We start from the raw sequence: 17,886 nt of genomic DNA, 5'->3' as shown, positions 1-17,886 counted from the left end.
TCCGGTTCTGTGGAGGATAAGGGGAAGACGGTTGTGGTAGTTCCGGGCGTTAACTTGTGTGGCGGGGGCTGAGGCAGCCATGTTTGTTAAGGGAAGGGGACCCGAAGGAAGCTGACAACTTTTCTTCTGGTTGCCGGGTGCTGGACAACCGAAGTGAGCCCTGAATTATGGCGACCTCCGCGTCGTCGCCGCACGCGACTGGTTTTCCAGCTGAGGGTAGATGCGGTTACTATGTGGAAAAGAAGAAACGGTTCTGCAGGATGGTGGTGGCCGCAGGGAAAAGATTTTGTGGTGAACACGCTGGAGCCGCGGAGGTGTGGTATCGCCCTACTCTCTCCAGAGTCGGAAATAAGTATCCTGGTCCTGTCGGTGCTGGAACCCGGCCCCTCCCCTCTTTGACAGGTTTCTGCTTGTGTCTCTCGGATCCTCCAGCTTTCACTTTAGTAAACCCAGTTTTGCCCTTGCCGACCGATTATGAGTTCTAGTGATGAGAAATGTTTTAGTTTACCACGCAGAGCGCCGGCAGTGACCCATTTATCTTGATCTTAACTCATGGTAATGCTAGGTTTTAATTTTACCCCAAGCTACCGCTCCGTCTCCCTGCTGGAAAGTGGTAGTTTAGAAAAAGCAGTGATTGAAGTCCCGAAGGTTTCACTAGTTGTGTTCTAATTGTTATTTCGTGAAAGAGAAGCACTTCTCGTGAATGCGGTTGGAAAAAACTTTCTTTTAAAAATTTAGACTTGAGGCCCGGCGCGGAGGCTCACGCCTGTAATCTCAGCACTTTCGAAGGCCGAGGCGGGCGGATGACTTGAGGTCAGGAGCTCGAGACCAGCCTGGCCAACACGGTGACATTTCTCTCTCTACTAAAAATAAGAAAATCAGCTGGGCGTGGTGGCGCGCGCCTGTAACCCCAGCTACTCAGGAGGCCGAGGCAGGAGAATCGCTTGAACCCAGGAGGTGGAGGTGGCAATAAGCCAAGATCACGCCACTGCATTCCAGCCTGGGTGACAGCCAGACTGAATCTCAAAAAAGAAAAAAAAAACATGTTTTTTTCGACTTACAGTTTTTAAGAATGCAACTTTGCTGGAATAGGAAGGAAAGATTTTTAAATATATACGAATTGACCTTTTACAACTGAGAACAAAGCATACAATTTTGTTTGATAATAGTTATGCATATAAATGTACTATAAAACATTGTATATTTGTATGTATGTATATTACTTTAGGATATATGTGAGATGGGAAAATAAAAACCAGAGGAGCAAAATGCTGATAGGAAGAGAGCATGTCTAATAGAACTATAAAGAATAAACCAAAGCGATCAGCATCTGATTTCATGCTTCTGAATGTCCAGTATTATTTGCATTATTTTATTTCTTAAGGAGTTTATTCTTCTAGACAATATCCAGTGCAGATCAGTCCCCTGACCCCCTTCATCTGCCACTCCCTATCGTAGTTATAGCCTACTTCCTATTTTGTTTTGACTGGCATTTACCAAAAGTGAAGCATACTGAAAAAAGGACATTCTTGTTATGGAATATGGGAGACGTGACTTGCTGTGGGAACTCTGAATTATGCCAATAGTCGTATTAACTGGTCTTGAGGGGACTGGCAAACATCCCTTGTTGAAGAATTAAAGTTATGATAGGAGAATGATTTAGACTCCACCTTATCCAGATATATGGAAGACGAATACAAATGGTGATGATAGTAGAATACGAATAAATCCTTACAAGCCGATCAGTATTCCTAGAGAGGAACGACATGTCGTCATTAGTCCCTTGAAGAGAGACTGCAAAACATCAAGTGGAAACACTTTTCATGACTACTATCTGGTTTTAAATTGTGGCTATCCTCCTGAATCTGTAATTTATGATATAACTGAATGTTGTGTTTCCATCTTTTTTTCTAAGTGTCATATGTAGCTGTGATGACACCACTTTAACTCATTTTTACGCAGTGGTTCTCGACAGGGACTGATTTTGTCCCCAGTGGACACTTGGTAAAATGAAGACATTTTGGTTGTCAAACTAAGGAGTATCACTGACATCTAATGGATAGAGACCAGAAATGCTGCTAAACCTCCTACAAATCATGGGACACCCCCTGCACTCACCCCCTCAAAAGAATCACCAGCCCAAAACATCAGTAGTGCCAAGATTCAGAATTCCTGTTTCTAAATTCAACTAATAAATTTTAAATGTGCTTTTTTTTTTCCTATGCTATGGTTAGGCTTTGGGGGTTAGAAGAGTCTTTTACATGGAGGTTAGGATTTAAAGCCAGCAATAAGGAAGAAATAATAACACAGTTTATTGAATATACAATATTTTCCAAAAAAATGAAAATTTCTTAGTTTTCCCATGAAATTCAGTGTGAACAGCTTCATGGACATGCTGAGAGGCACGTTCAAACAGAAATAAATTTTTAAAAGAATAATAACAACAGACACTTAGTCGCCACTTACTTTATGGCCAGCACTGTGCTAGGCAGTTTTGTTTAGTTTTTTTAACTATTAGCTCACTTAATTTGTTCAAACCTTAGGAGGTAAGACATATTTTTGTTCTCACCTTTCAGATGAGGCAGTAAGCCTACCTAACTAAGGTCATAGGGATCGTAGCCGGTAGATAGAGCTGGGTATCATACCTAGGCAGTCTGGCTGGCCTGTGTTCTTAACTGTTATACGATCCCTATTTATACAGATTCATGTGGAATATTGGGTAGAATTGCCAACATTACCAATTTTCCTTTTTTCCCAGTTCATATAGTCATGTGGCACATAATGACATTTCACTCAACAACAGACCACATATATGATAGTGGTCCCATAAGGTTATAATACTGTATTTTTACTGTACCTTTTCTATGTTTAGATATGTTTAGATACACAAATACTTATATTGTGTTACAATTGCCTACAGTATTTAGTATGGTAACATGCTGTACAGGTTTGCAGCCTAGTAGCAATAGGCTATACTATATGGGCTAGGTGTACAGTAGGCTATACTATCCAGGTTTGTGTTACTATACTGTATGATGTTTTCACAATGACAAAATCACCTAAAGATACATTTCTCAGAATGTATTCCCTGTCATTAAGTGATGTAACTTAGGAATGAGTAGGATGTAACTGATACTAAAAAGTTGCAAAGCCAGTAAAATATCATTGTTTCTAAGAAACTTTACATTTTAACATTCTAAAACCAGGATACATCTTAAAATCCATATGTCAATGGGCAGCATTTTCCAAAAAATGATAAGTCTGTGAGGCGATGCATGTTAATTAAGCTTGATTTAGCCATTGCACAATGTATACATATTTCAAAACATCATATTGTATTAAAACCATACATATATAATAGTGTATATTATTTTATTGCCATAAAAATCACAATTACTTTTGCACCAACCTAATATGTGATAAATATATGCAACTATTTGTCAATTAAAATAAAATGAAATAGGTAGCATTTTTTTCTTTCTTGGTTGTGCAGAAAATAGTCATGCATATAATAGTTGATGCTATCCTAGATTTCAGACACCATATGTAGGCCTTCTCTATAACCTGTTTGAAGCTATAGACCCTTGTTTGTCCAAAGCAGTATTTGTTCATATGTATTTAAGCCAGCTACACCGGAGAGTTTTTGTTAAACTCTTGGGACCTGATTTTGCCAACTTTTCATTATGTCCTTTTAAGGTTTCCTTACCTTGTTTTGAGATTGCAGAGACACTGAAGTTATATCTGGTATCTGTAAGCAATCAACTTGATATTTTATTTAAATAAATGTATCTCTTAATTTATTAGGAAGAAGATGCTCGGAAAAGAATCCTGTGTCCTTTAGATCCAAAACAGTAAGTATGGATCAGATACGGGGGTTTTTTTTTTGTGCTGGAAACAGTAATTGGCGCAAATCTCATTTGAAATAATTTTCTTTTTAAATTTAGCACAGTATATGAAGATCAACTAGCAAAGCATTTGAAAAAATGTAACTCAAGAGAGAAACCAAAACCTGTAAGTGTTTGATCAGTAAAATTGAATGGTGAAATGTGGTATGTAATGCCTTGGTAGATGCTGCACATGGAATGGACTTGTTTCATAGCTGAGGAACCCAAGCTCAGGAAATACAATTTTTTATTTAAAGAGATAGGGTCTCACTCTTTCACCAAGGCTGGAGTGCAGTGGCATGATCATAGCTCACTGCAGCCTTGAACTCCTGGACTCAAGCAATCCTCCCACCTCAGCCTCATGGGTAGCTGGCACTATAGGCAAATGACACCACACCTGGCTTATTTTTTTTATTTTTTTTATAGAGACAGGGTTCTCGCTGTGTTGCCCAGGCTGGTCTCGATCTGCTTGTGTCAAGCAATATTCCTGCCTCAGCCTCCCAAAGTGCTAGGATTATAGGCATGAGCCACCAAATCCAGCCAAGAAATACAAATATTTTTAAATTGGATAGTAGGCAAACCTGCCTGACTTTTGTTGCATAGTAGATATTTATTTATTACACTGTACAATAAGGGCTGCCGTGCGATCCAGGAAGAGACACCATTTCTGTCTTCCAAGGGTGCTTGGCATACAACCTCCCTTGAAAAGGTAGTCTGGGAAAAAAGGTAATCAGTGCCTCTGCTTCTAAGACTCGTAGAAAATTGAGAGACTTATGGGAGGATGTCTTGCAATAGCACCTCTCAGTTACTTTGACAAGATACTCCCATACATTTCCAAATGCCTGCCAATTGAGAACCACTGGGCCAGGTGGCATAAGTTTAGAAAGTGTTTTTACATTAAAATGGTGTAGAAGAAAAATGATGACCCTCACCACCACCACCTACTTAGGACATAGCCCCTCTAATACAAAGAGAGAACATTGGCTTTGTTTGCAAATATCTTCCTTACCTAAGTTCCAGGTTTCAGTTAAAGCAAGCAAGTTTAATAGGTGTTCTGAGAAAAGTTTGAGAGAATAAATAAATTTATTAAAAATGGAAACCCTTGGGGGAGTTTCACTGCATACCAGCACACAGTGGCAAGGAAATAGAGAAAAGCAGTGGAATGATGAGACAGAGAAAGAAATGCAAAGCAGTATTTATCTGGTTCACTATGTAGAGTAGGACACTTGGAACCCAGATAAAGGCATATCACTATTCTGCTTTACTTTGGAAAACTAGTGAGCAATGTTTAAAAATTTTGTATACTAATTAAAAGTTAGTTGGCTATAAATTTCTCCAGTATAAATAGTTTTCACATTTAAAAATCTACTCTACAACATAAGTTACCTGGAAAACTTTTGGCAACCATTTTAAACTAAGAGTACATCAAATTCTAATACTTAACAGCTAGTTTTCTATTATAGTTTTATTTCAGTTATCCAGTAAAACATTGTAATTCCTGCAGGCTTCACTCATTCCACTCAATCACCAGTTTCCATTGCTAGCAACACACATTCTGTGCATATAGGTAAAGCTAGCAACACACAAGCAGGATGTTACCTTTCTGCCTCTGTTACCTTTCTGCCTCCATGTAACAAAAGTCCATTTAACTACACATAACATAATGTTCCCAAGAATTATTTTCACTTTTGAAACGGGATTTGTAGAAACAGTACTGTTTCATTCATCTAGATCTACACCGTTCAGTATGCTAGCCACTAGCCACATATGACTATTTAAATTTGAATTAAAACTAAATAAAATTAAAAATCTAATGTGTCAGCCACACTAGCCATATTTCAGTGGCTACCATATTGGCCAGAGCAGATGTAGAACATTTCCATCATTGCAGAAAGTTCTGTTGGAAAGTGATAATACAGATCCTTACCTAGAATCTGTATTTCTGAAGCCAGACTAGAAAGATTTCATTATCTGTTTGTTTGTTTGTTTGTTTGTTTTAGAGACAGGGTCTTCCTATATTGCCCAGGCTGGTCTCAAATTCCTGGGTTCAAGAGATCCTTCTGCCTTGGCCTCCCAAAGTGCTAGGATTACAGGCCTGAGCTACTATGCCTGGCCTCATTATGTTAATTTAAATAACTAGTGTGATGGGACATTTATATTTTCAAGTTTTAATTAATATTTTAAAATATAAGAAATCAGACTTATTGTTATAATATGTATGTCTTTCTGGTTTTGGTCATGCTGCATGTCTGATAAGCAGCATTATGTAGTTAGTACTTTGCTGTTTTTGCTTTAGCACTATAAGACAAAATTGTTACAGTTCTAGTGTATACAGTCTAGGCTGTAAAACTTTTAATAAATGTTACAAATGAATTTCTTTAAACTGTAAGTGCGTATTCAGATAACCACCTCACTAGAATATAAGATCCATGAACACCTTTTTGTCTCTTTTGTTGTCTACTGTGGTGGAGTGCCCAATACCTAAAGCAAACTAGGGACTTGAGTAAGTACTCAATAATGATTTAATGAAGAAATGAAGGGAGGAAGGGAGGATGGCAGGTGCAGAGCAGGGGATAAAGGGAAGAATCAGTATTTTAGTTTAATGTTTGTGAGCTTCACATTATTAACAGTTCTTTTATGTTTTTGTTTTTGTTAAGGATTTCTATATTCAAGATATTAATGCAGGCTTAAAAGATGAAACAGAAATACTTGAACAATTAGTAAGTACATTGACTTAATATTTAATTTTAAAAGGTATTTATAAGCTCTTTTCATGATGTGAATAAGCCATGTTCTAATTTTTGTTTCAAGCAAATCTGTTTTTAATTTACAGTGCATTTTCCTATAGACTCAATATTGTTAGAGATGGTTAGTTCCCAGACTAGCTCATGCCCCATAGCAAAACAAGCTACAATATGGCCCTGAGTCCCCTTTGATTCTTGAACCCTTCTGAGCCTAGACTTGTTCTTGACCTTGAGGAAGTTAGGAGAATTAAAGTAGCACAGCAAAGACGGAGTAGAAATTTAGCAGTTGGACAATTCTGATGGCAGCTTAGGGAAAAGGCTTGATAGAGAGAAGAGCCTAAGCTGTCATGGGAATTGCCCAATTGGTAAACCTCTACTCAGTCTCTGTCATGCTACTTTAAAGCAATTTTTGGCTACATTATTTAGTTTTATTTTTGTATATAGGTTCCAATTTCTTCTCTATCTGAAGAGCAGTTGGAAAAGTTAATTAAGAAATTGAGAAAAGCAAGTGAAGGTAAGACTGCCTAAAGTTGCAAGTTCAATTGTTTTAGAGTAATTAGGTGGTATATGAGTTGATACCATTCTAGTTTAAAGTATGTTACTACTGTTGTTCAGAATCCTACAATTACATGTTTGGCTGCCTAAGCTGTTGTGCTTATATTTGGCACAGGTTTGAATTCTACACTTAAAGATCATATTATGTCCCATCCAGCATTACATGATGCACTTAATGACCCTAAAAATGGTGATTCTGCAACCAAGCACCTGAAACAGCAGGTATGTTTAGGCTATAGTAACTACTAAACATGGCCTTTGTTCATTTGTTGAAAGTGTTTTAAATGTAATTATTAATAAGATTTTATTTTGTTTACCTTTCAGGGTGCCAAATATTTCCATTTCAAAAAATACATAGAAACATATATAAAAAAATGAGGGCATGGATATGATTCTGAGTACCATATATTAAATATTTAAGAGCAAGAGAGAAAAATTTTAAGTAGAAATTATCAATGTAAAACATCTGCCTTACGTAGAAATTACCTTGCTCTTTTCCCATTTGAACAAAATGTGTTTGCTCTAGTTTATAAAATAATCTTGTGAAGTTTGCAGGCTTCTATTTTAGGTAACATTGAAAAATTAAAGTTACTTGGTCCGAGAAGATGCTTTGTTGAGTTTGGAGCAGGAAAGGGAAAATTATCTCATTGGGTTGATATTGCCTTAAAAGATGCTGAAAAAGTTCACTTCATCCTAGTAGAAAAGGTGACCACAAGATTCAAGGTAAGTGAAACCATTGCTCTATGTTAGTAACCAAATTTTGTTTTCATTTTTTGTATTCAGGAAAAAAGTGATAGAAACATTTCTTAAAAGAAAGGAAAGGAATTTTTTTAATCTGTTTGTTGTAGCTTTTTATTAGTTCCAATTGTATTGATAACTCAAACTGAAGGTGAATTTTTTTAGTCTAAGTTTTGATAGTCCATTGATCTGAATTTTTAAAATTATTTGCAGAGACAGGAAAATATATAGAAAGAGCCAAGCTCAAGCTAGGAGTTAAAAGTCTTGGGTTCTACTCCTATCTTTACCACTTGCCATTCATTCATTAAACAATTTTTGAGCATACTGCCAGGCCCCACCCAGGCTGAAGTACAGTGGCAGGACCTTGGCTCACTGCAGCCTTGACCTCCTCAGCTCATATAATCCTCCCATTTGAGCCTCATGAGTAGCTGGGACTACAGTCACGCACCACCATGCCCAGCTAATTTTTAAAAATTTTTAGTGGAGACAGGGTCTCACTTTGTTGCCCAGGCTGGTCTCGAACTCCTGGGCTCAAGCCCTCCTCCCACCTTAGCCTCCCGAAGTGCTGGGATTACAAGCGTGAGCCACTGTGCCCAGCCACTCTATTACTTATATTTAGAAAAGAGACCCAGGCAAATACATAAATTACTATAGTAAAGTGTTAAAATACGAGAAAGGTCTGCACAGAGTACAGCGTGGTTTCAAAGACGGGAGTGACAAGTTTTATTGCAGGGAAGAGATGGAGAATGACTACGCAGAGAAGGTGATGCTTGAACTAAATCTTGAAAGGTGAATTGGTGTTTGTTAAGAGAGTTTGAGAAGCATTCTAGGAAGCAAGAACAATGTAACCAAATACATGAAATAATGTGGAAACATTCCTGTTTAATGGGAGTACATGTTGCAAAGTAGAGTTCAGCAATGATGAGACTGGAGAGCATGGCTAGCCTATAGAAGATCTCATATTTTATGCTAAGGAAGGAGTTTGACTATGCTGCTGTCTGGTGGGGGTACAATAGAAAAAAGATTTAGTTCTTGGCTTTGAAGAAGCTTATGTCTAGTGGAGTAGACATATAAATATTTGTGTTCAGTATGCTAAGTGTGTTTTGATAGTGGTAAGTACCCAATCCTATGGGAGCATGAAGATAGAGCAGCAACTTCAGTCTAGTGTGGGTCATAGAAGTTTTCGTAGAAGTGACAGTTGAGATGAGATTGAAATAATATATAAGAGTTGGTAAAGTAGAAGGGAATTTTTCAAAGTTTATCCTAGCAGCACCATTAAAACTATATTAGAAGAGTCTGACACTTGAAGTAGAGAGATTAATAATAAAGATAATTTTTGTCCAACAATCCAAGTAAGAGAGAGGCCAGAGCTAAAGCTATTGCACTGGGATGGAGAGGAGAGCAACAGTATGAGAAATGTGAAGATGTTGGAAGCCACAAGAGTTGGTGATTTATTAGTAATTGAATATGAGAGATAAGGAGTAATTTTGGGTAGAATTTTTATGACTTAGGTGACTAAATGGTGTTCTTTCCTGAGATAAGGAATAAAGGGGGAGCAAGAGGAAGGAGGGTTTTGGAGACAGAAATAATGAGTTCAGTTCTGGATGTGCCCAGTTTGCTGGTGAAGTAGAGCTTTCTAGTTCACAGTTGAGTATGTGTCTGATGCTCATTGGAGAGGCCTGAGCCACAAATGTAGATCAGTAGGTCATGGGCACATAGGTATAGGTTAGAATGGTTGTGATCTTTCAGGAGAGCAAGAGGAGGAACAAACCAAAAATAGTATACGAAGAGTGACAAAGATAAAGGAGCTAGTAGACAATCTTACATAAATGACTTAAGATCTGTGAACTTCAGTTCCTTTGTCAGTGAATTGGGAATTTTTAGGGTTAAAGGAAATGATGTCTATGTTTACATAATTGATAAACATTTTCAAGTATTTTTTTAAAAGTGTAATATTTTGAAGTTCTCATCAAAGAATGTAGTCTTCATTTTTAAATATATTCTGTTGCTCTGAATTTTGAAAACAAAAATCTTTTTATTTTCATAAATCCTTTTTAAACGTAAGAAGTCATTATTACAATAATGTTCTGTTTGTGCAGGTGGATGGAAAACACAGAAAGAAAAATTCAGTGTTTGAAAGACTTCAAATTGATATTCAACACTTGTGTTTGAGTAAGTTGTGTAACTTTCCATTGCTCTACAACTAAATCATAACTGTTTCAAACTCTGAGGTTGCTTAGAAATCCAATCATGCAGAACGGTGCTTCAGAGAAAACAGTCAAATCAATCCATTGTTAATATAGAATGTTTTATATAGTGTTTAAATAGATGTAAATTGAATTAAGGTTGAGAATTTTTAAAATTTTCAGTATCAAATGGAAATGAAGTGTTAGGGAAGAGTTTAAAAGTTTTTTAATATGTACTTATGTTGTTTCTTTGTCCTGTTTAAATTTTTTTGAGTCCGTTCAAACTATAAACTAGCCTTCTGCCTGCAGTTAACATGACTTTACCTAAACCATTAAAGAAAATGAGGTATTTCTCTGCCTAGCTAATGTATAAAAGATACTTCCTAAAATTTTAAATTTTACAAGAGAAAAGAAGTCATCACTGTGGAATTCACATTCCATACACAAAACACACACAGACACATACACACACAAACACTCCTCAATCAACTTCTGTAGTGCCCTTTTTATACCTTTTCTATTTTTCAGATTATCCAAAGAAAATAATGCAAACATATCTTCACCTCTTCCATTCACTAATTTTAATCCAGCCATGAAAAGCAACCCAGCATTTGTATAGAAATCACTGTATTTAAAATTATTTAACTGAATATATTAACTTTCTGATATTATGAACCCTAAACAAGTTCTTATGTTATATGTTGTGTTCCATAAAGTGAGAATTTTTTCTTTGAGTCTCTTTCAGGCTAAAATTCAGAGACTCTAATTAGTTATTTCTTTTGGAAGGCCACAATAATATGTACTTTATTTCACTAGACAGTTAATTCTCATTTCCATTTCAGACAAGATTCCTGTGCTAAGAGAAGGAAAACTACCTGTGGTAGGAATTGGAAAGCATCTGTGTGGTATGGCAACAGGTATGTAAACATACTAATAGTGTTTACATTAATGCATTAAGTTTTGACCTAACCTGGCCCCAACCATTTCAGTGGCCTCTTCTGAATCGATATCTTATGTTTACAACTCATTAATCTTTATAGAGCACTGACTCTGTGCTTTATTAGATGCATAGCTTTCCTATTTATCTGCTCATTTTGGCCATTTTGCAGGATGAATTAAGAGTTTTGTATGTAAATACTGCATCACATTAGACTTTAAAGTTCTTTGGGTTAAATTTCAACCAGAAAAGGAAAATAAGACCATTTATGGAAACTGTATTTTTCCACCCAGAAGCTACTGATTTTTTGTAGAATAGTTCCTTAGGAAGAACTCAGAAACCTCTTCCATTAAAAGACTATTGTGTTTCAGGATTCTGGGGAAAAAGAAAAAAATAAATATTAGACAAAAAAAAAAATCTAAGATGTCTTGTCTTAGCACTTTGATCCATCAGATCTAGCATGGTAAAGTGGAAACAGCATGTGCTTTAGAATCAGATAGTCTAGCCTTCAGCTCTGTTGTGTAACCTTGTCAAATTACTTAACCTTTCTGAGCTTTGGTTACCTCATCTATAAAACAGAGATACTAATATATTAATAATTTACCGGGTTGCATGTAAAGTGTCTGGCACATAATAGTGCTCCATAAATGTTAATTATTGTTACATCATCTTCCTAACTTTTGCTAGTTTCATCATCTACCCATATGGGTAACTTGGAGTGTCCATAGATAATAGTCATATTGGCTGGAAGTGGCATTGAGTACTATATATTTGTGTTGGCCTTCATAGTTTTTAAGACTACAGTAATGTACAACATAACGATGATTTGGTCAGCAGTGGACTCATATATGACAGTGGTCCTATAAAATTATAGCATATTTTTACCGTACCTTTTCTATATTTAGATACACAAATACTTACCATTGTGTTACAGTCGCCTACGGTATTCAGTAACATGCTGTACAGGTTTGTAGCCTAGGAGCAATAGGCTGTGCCATACATCCTAGGTGTGTAGTAGGCTACACTATACCATCTAGGTCTGTGTAGTACACTCTGATGTTCCCACAATGATGAAATCGCCTAACGCATTTCTCAAAACATATACCAATGGTTAAGCAGTGCATGACTGTACTTTCACATACCTTATCTCATTTAAGCCTTATAAAAGTCTTCTAAAGTAAACCAGTTCCATCCTGGGGGTAGGAGGGAGTACACTCTTTTGACCTACAGTGGCCATTTCTCATGTTCCACGTAATTTTTTTACCCTTGATTCACTGTATCTGAATCCTCCTTTCATCTCTGCCGCAGTTGCTGCCCTTCTTGAAATTCCATTTTCTTCTCTTTTGCGATACTCTTATTTCCTGGTTCTTCCCCTACATCTATGCCATTCTTTCTGTTCATTTCACAGTCTCCTTCCACTTCTGTCCTTTAAATATTTAATATTCAGGCTAGGCACAGTGACTTATGCCTGGAAACCCAACACTGGAGTCTGAAGTGAGATGATTGCTTGAGGCTAGGAGTTCAAGATTAGCTTGGGCAACATAGCAAGACCCCATCTCTACAGAAAATTTAGAAATTTGCTGGGCATGATAGCTTGTGCATGTAGTCCCAGCTATTCAGGAGGCTGAGGTGGGAGAATCACTTGAGCCTAGGAGTCTGAGTCTGCAGTGAACTGGGATAGCGCCACTGCACTGCAGCCTGGGTGACAGAGCAAGATCCTATCTCAATTGGTCAATCAATCTCAGACCCATCTGCTACACAACTAATGTGTCTTTCTCTTTAAACTCTTCAGTACTTACTGATATAGTCCGAACTCTTTGACATAACGTTTTTGTCTCAATCTGGCTTCAGCCTTCCTCTCTTTTTTGCATTCCCTGTCTCCTACTTTGCTGTTCAGCAACATCAAACCCTGGGTGCTCTTCCATATACTGTACTATTTCTACTATATCTGGAATTTCACCCCCATTCACCCATTCACCCAAACAAAACAACTGGTCAGTTTTTACTCATCCTTCACCTCCGTTGTCACCACTTTCAGGGAGCTCCCTTAAATAAGATATGCCTCCTTGGTGTTATCATAATACCCTCTGCATAATTTTACCTTGTTGTATTTTAATTATCTGTTTATATATCTAATTCTTCCACCATGCTCTGAATTTTTTGAGTATATGGCATACTAGTACAATGCTTTCTATATAACAGGAACACAGTGAATATTGGAATGAATGAATAATCTTGGCTACCAATTTGCTGTGTTTCCTTGTCCCTTTCTGTGTATGTGGCTTTGTCCTTTAAGTTCTCTATGACAGATGAATTGAGATAAATTGCTAAAGCTCCTTCTAATTCTGAAATAACTTAATTCTTTTTTTTTTTTCTTTGAGATGGAGTCTCGCTCTGTCACCCAGGCTGGAGTGCAGTGGCGCAATCTCGCCTCACTGCAACCTCCACCTCCCAGGTTCAAGCGATTCTCCTGCCTCAGCCTCCCGAACTGCTGGGATTACAGGCTCGTGCCACCACGCCTGGCTAATTTTTGTATTTTTAGCAAAGATGGGATTTCACCATGTTAGCCAGGAAGGTCTCCATCTCCTGACCTCGTGATCTGCCCGCCTTGGCCTCCCAAAGTGCTGGAATTACAGGCGTGAGTCACTGCGGCTGGCCTGAAATAACTTAATTCTTTTAATAATTTATCTGGTTATTCACATTTCTGAAAATCACTTACTTAAGTCAGATATGAATAAAACAATGACTAAATGTATTTTGTCAGAAAATAATAGTTTATGAAATAATAGGTTAGCTATCACTTTCTCCAAAGAATGGGTTTCTAATGTTTGACTTAAATTCATATATTGAATTCAATTTACTAGTGAAATATCAGATCATTTAATAGTCACTTGTTTTATCTTAGGGTAATACATATTTTTAAAATATGTATATGTTTTTGATTGAACAGACACAACATGACAATCTAATGATTAAGACAGAAGATGTGGGTCCTACATTTGGGGTCTTTCCAATATTGTCAACAATGTAGGAGTTTTTGATGGGAAATAGCCATAGTCATCAAAAATCCATTTATTTAGTTTTAAAATATACTAAAATGTTTTCATTGTAATGTGGAGTACATCTCCCTCTTAAGTTTGTGTATATTAATCATTGCATCCTCAATGCTTCGCACATGAAAGGCATTCAGTAAATGTTTGTTAAATAAATGAATAAATACAGTTAGGCTACTCAGTGAGGCCTACTTTCCAGATTCTGTTCTGACTCCTCTTTCAACTCTTCAGTTCATCACTATTTGCTATGAGCCTTTTCAAGACAAGCATCTTGACTTAGCATCAACCTAAACAGATTTGTCTGCCCTTCCTTCCTCCTCCCTCCCTCCCTCTTCCTTTCTTCCCTCCCTCGCTCCCTCCCTTCCTTCCTTCCTTCTTTTTTTCCTTTCTTAAACTAGAATGTAAATGTAAGTGAATAAAGTTTTCCTGTACATGTCATTTCCTCAGCTAAGGTAGGAAAAGTGAGAGACAATTCAGGTAGCTGGGTAAAAGTTCTTCAGATTGTAGATCTTAAGCTTCAGATAGCTTTATTGGAAATTAGGCTTTACGCAGAATAAATCATTAAAGAAACAGAGAAGATAGTAAGAAGAGCAAATTTGAATGAAACTGATAATTCACCATATAATTATTACAAATATAAAGCTGAGTAGGTTTTTGCTGTTTCTATTGTTGGGTTTTTAAAAACAGTACTGCTTAATAAATGTAAAAAATATTTATTTTTAAAGATGATGTGGTTTCGGGGGGCCACATAATTGTGTTTGCAGATCTTGCATTACGATGTTTGATTGAAACCTATGCTGCCAGTTTTGAGGAAAGGAATGAAGAACCTTTAGCCAAACGCATAAAGAATGATAAAACAGAAAAAGAAATTTACACTTTGGCCAAGGAAGGAAATGAAAAAAATGTCCCAGAGAAGTGGAACCCTGTGGCTGGCATTGTTATTGCACTCTGTTGTCACCACAGGTGTGATTGGAGACATTATGTGGGCAAAGAATATTTCAGGGCTCTAGGCCTTGGAGCAGTGGAATTCCACTATTTCCAGCGAATGAGTAGTTGGGCAACTTGTGGGATGCGGAAAACATCTTTGGAAACCTCAAATAGTACCACAAAGAGACAAGATAATCAGAATGATGATAGTGAAGAGCATGATGATGGAGGATACAGAATCACAGATGATGGCGCTGATAGTTTGCCTGGGTAAGAGACTACTTTTGTAATGTATGACACTAAAGGAGAAATATTGTATTATACTGTACTTTAGATGACTATTATCAACAATTCATGAAAATGTATAATCTAATTTTAGAATAAGCTAAAATATACACATCTCTTATTGTGGTCATAAATATAATGTGTCTTGGAAGCATGGGATAAAGTACTTAGTACATTACGGGTTAGTTAACATTCTCTCAATAAATGGAAGTGACAAAAATAATTTTTTATAAACTTTTACAAAATTTTAACAATGTTTTGTGTGTGTTTATTCAATTTAGGCTTCTTAGTGTTGAAGAAAAGAAGAAAATAGGGCATCTTTGTAAATTGCTGATTGACCAAGGTCGAATCCAGTATTTGCAGCAGAAGGGATTCAGTCCTGCTTTGCAGTACTATACAGACCCTCTGGTGTCTTTGGAAAATGTTTTGTTAACTGCTTTACCAAATCATTCTTCATCACCAGAAACAACTGCTTAATGGAAAAGAAATTTGAGCATCATCTGTCTTCCACCAAAAAAATTTTTTAATTATATTTTTATATTAAAAAATATATACTTTAAATAGCAAATAATATGAACTTTAAAAAATGCTGTGGCCTCATTAAACTTTGGTAATAGCTTTTCTTTTTACTTCAGAAATCCAAACATTAGAGAATTCACCAAAGTAATCCTCTTTCGAAGGGCATCTTGAATTATATTATCCATCCGTATTTATGGAGATTGGTAAAGTAGTTGAACCGTTGACTTGGTGATCTGAAACATATATGTCAACACATAATTAGCATATTTCTGTTTGTATTAATTTTGGAAATTTATCTTCCTTTGATTTTATTTAAAATTTTTTATTTCTCAAGTTCAAGAGGTAGTGATTGATTGTAACAAGGGCCAATCTGAGAATTTGACTTATATGTGGACATTTTTCCCTACAGACCTGAAAAGCACAATTATGATTTTCTCAAATGCAAACAATTCAGAGATGTTCACAATTAATAAACACAATTAATGAAGTCACCTTCAAATTTCCAGAACCATACATGTATATATTGTCAGAATCTGTCCATGACAAACACAAAACTTAAGAGCTGTTTTCAAAGAAAAAAGATTATTTCACTTAATTATTTTGTTGGATAATTATCTAGTTAGAACTTCCAAAAAGATACTTACAAACATAATTCACAAATTTGAAATAACTTCTGGAGTTGATTAGCTATCTCATATCTTTTATCAGGTCATTTTTTACATATATAGGCACAAACAATATGTTCTCTTCTGTTTGGGAAAATAATTTGGAATAAAGTAGAAATTAGATAATGAAACTAAAAACCTCAAATTTAGGCCTTATTTAACACATGACTGGTTTCTATGCACAAGCAAATATTAAACCAAACATATGGTAGGACTGTTACTGTCTTCTGCATCTTATCCCTATTTTGTTTCTGCCTTTATTTGCAAAAATTATCTTAATTTATGGTACATTTGCCAAGACAAAGGTTCAGAATTACTAATTTTAGATATTATGATATTCTGAGGTAACTATTTTTATCCTGTAGTTCTATGATTACATGATTTGTAAATAAGAAGCCTAACCAATTTAAAATTCCTGACTTTAGTCTCATATATCTTGTCAGACTGCCTCGGTTCAAATTCCAACCCTACCATCTTTGAGTTGTGTGACCTTGGGCATGCCACTTAATCTCTTTGTGCCTCAATTTTCTCCTCTTAAAATGGGGATGATGATGATAACAATAATACCTACCTCACAAGGTTGTTGTGAGTATCAAATGAGATAACACAAGTAAAATGCATAGAACAGTTCCAAGCACAGAGTAATTCAATAAATATTAACTGGAAATAGTAGTGGTAGTAACTCGTGAATCTATTTTTAATAACATAATAGGCTTTGATTGTATTATCTCTTTAAGTCGTTAACTTTTTTTTCCTTGTTATAAGTTTTATGTCAAATACTATTAAGGTAAGGTAGTTTGTTTTTTAAGTTAGTTACCCATGTCCCCAATCAAGGGAACCTAAATGAAGATATTATATCATTAAATAATTAACCTTTTTTTATTGTGTCAAGCAATACTAATTTGTGTCATAAAATTTGTTTTGCATCATTCAACAATTTATGCCCAGAAATAAACAATATTCTACAACAGGCATAATCGCATTTATGTTTCATAAAATATTCATACACATCCAAGAATTATCATACGGAAACAGTTCTGTGGCCCATTTAGCTTAATGGTATGTTTCTGACAATGGTATCAAGTACTTTAACGGAAGATAAGTTTGTCCTTCAACATGCCAGTAGGTCAGGATTATTGTTTTCCTAACTGTTACTTTGTCTTCACATATCATGAGAAAGTGACTATGTGGGATATGCACACAGCTATTTCTTGTCCTGCACAATTTTCAGATTCAACAAACCTCTTCTTGAACTTTAGATTCACCTATACAATTACCACAACTTGCATGTTCCACAAGTGCATCAAATTTACTGCTAAGGGCCAGGTGCGGTGGGTTACGCCTGTAATCTCAGCACTTTGGGAGGCCAAGGCAGGTGAATCACCTGAGGTCA

The 17,886-nt window shown here is 36.2% G+C and overlaps 2 protein-coding genes across 8 annotated transcripts in view; one reads left to right on the top strand and one right to left on the bottom strand.

Annotated features, from left to right (window-relative positions):
- The first annotated feature begins 15 nt into the window (after positions 1-15).
- Positions 16-17,465, top strand: TRMT13 (tRNA methyltransferase 13 homolog). 7 transcript variants are annotated; one of them, XR_012090018.1, is made up of 11 exons: positions 16-314; positions 3,805-3,851; positions 3,945-4,011; positions 6,542-6,604; positions 7,073-7,142; positions 7,299-7,405; positions 7,739-7,906; positions 10,021-10,093; positions 10,950-11,024; positions 15,061-15,294; positions 15,591-17,465. XR_012090018.1 is itself a non-coding variant. In XM_007977823.3 (11 exons), the coding sequence occupies exons 1-11, from the start codon at positions 168-170 to the stop codon at positions 15,784-15,786; spliced, it is 1,446 nt and encodes a 481-aa protein (XP_007976014.1). In that variant the 5' UTR covers positions 16-167; the 3' UTR covers positions 15,787-17,465. The 7 variants fall into 7 exon arrangements, 6 of the variants coding, with proteins under 6 accessions (XP_007976014.1, XP_037854028.1, XP_072864644.1 ...); XM_007977823.3 differs by having other exon boundaries at positions 14,862-15,294; XM_037998100.2 differs by having other exon boundaries at positions 14,823-15,294.
- Positions 15,590-17,886, bottom strand: part of LRRC39 (leucine rich repeat containing 39) — a 32,643-nt gene continuing 30,346 nt past the window's right edge. The window contains exon 9 of the mRNA XM_037998103.2: positions 15,590-16,061. Coding sequence (XP_037854031.2) covers positions 16,006-16,061 — 56 coding nt within the window. The 3' untranslated portion in view covers positions 15,590-16,005. The remainder of the gene's footprint in view (positions 16,062-17,886) is intronic.

This window comes from Chlorocebus sabaeus, chromosome 20, assembly GCF_047675955.1.
Source record: "Chlorocebus sabaeus isolate Y175 chromosome 20, mChlSab1.0.hap1, whole genome shotgun sequence".
In the NCBI taxonomy this organism is placed as follows: domain Eukaryota; kingdom Metazoa; phylum Chordata; class Mammalia; order Primates; family Cercopithecidae; genus Chlorocebus; species Chlorocebus sabaeus.
This window is presented reverse-complemented; position numbering and strand designations above follow the sequence as displayed.

What these genes read in the sequence shown, in the direction of transcription:
- TRMT13 (XM_037998100.2), top strand. Translation starts at nt 168, where the DNA reads ATGGCGACCTCCGCGTCGTCGCCGCACGCGACTGGTTTTCCAGCTGAG. An exon ending in AACACGCTGGAGCCGCGGAG is followed by an intron (nt 315 to 3,804) that starts GTGTGGTATCGC and finishes TTAATTTATTAG; the next exon opens with GAAGAAGATGCTCGGAAAAG. An exon ending in TCTGTGTGGTATGGCAACAG is followed by an intron (nt 11,025 to 14,822) that starts GTATGTAAACAT and finishes TTATTTTTAAAG; the next exon opens with ATGATGTGGTTTCGGGGGGC.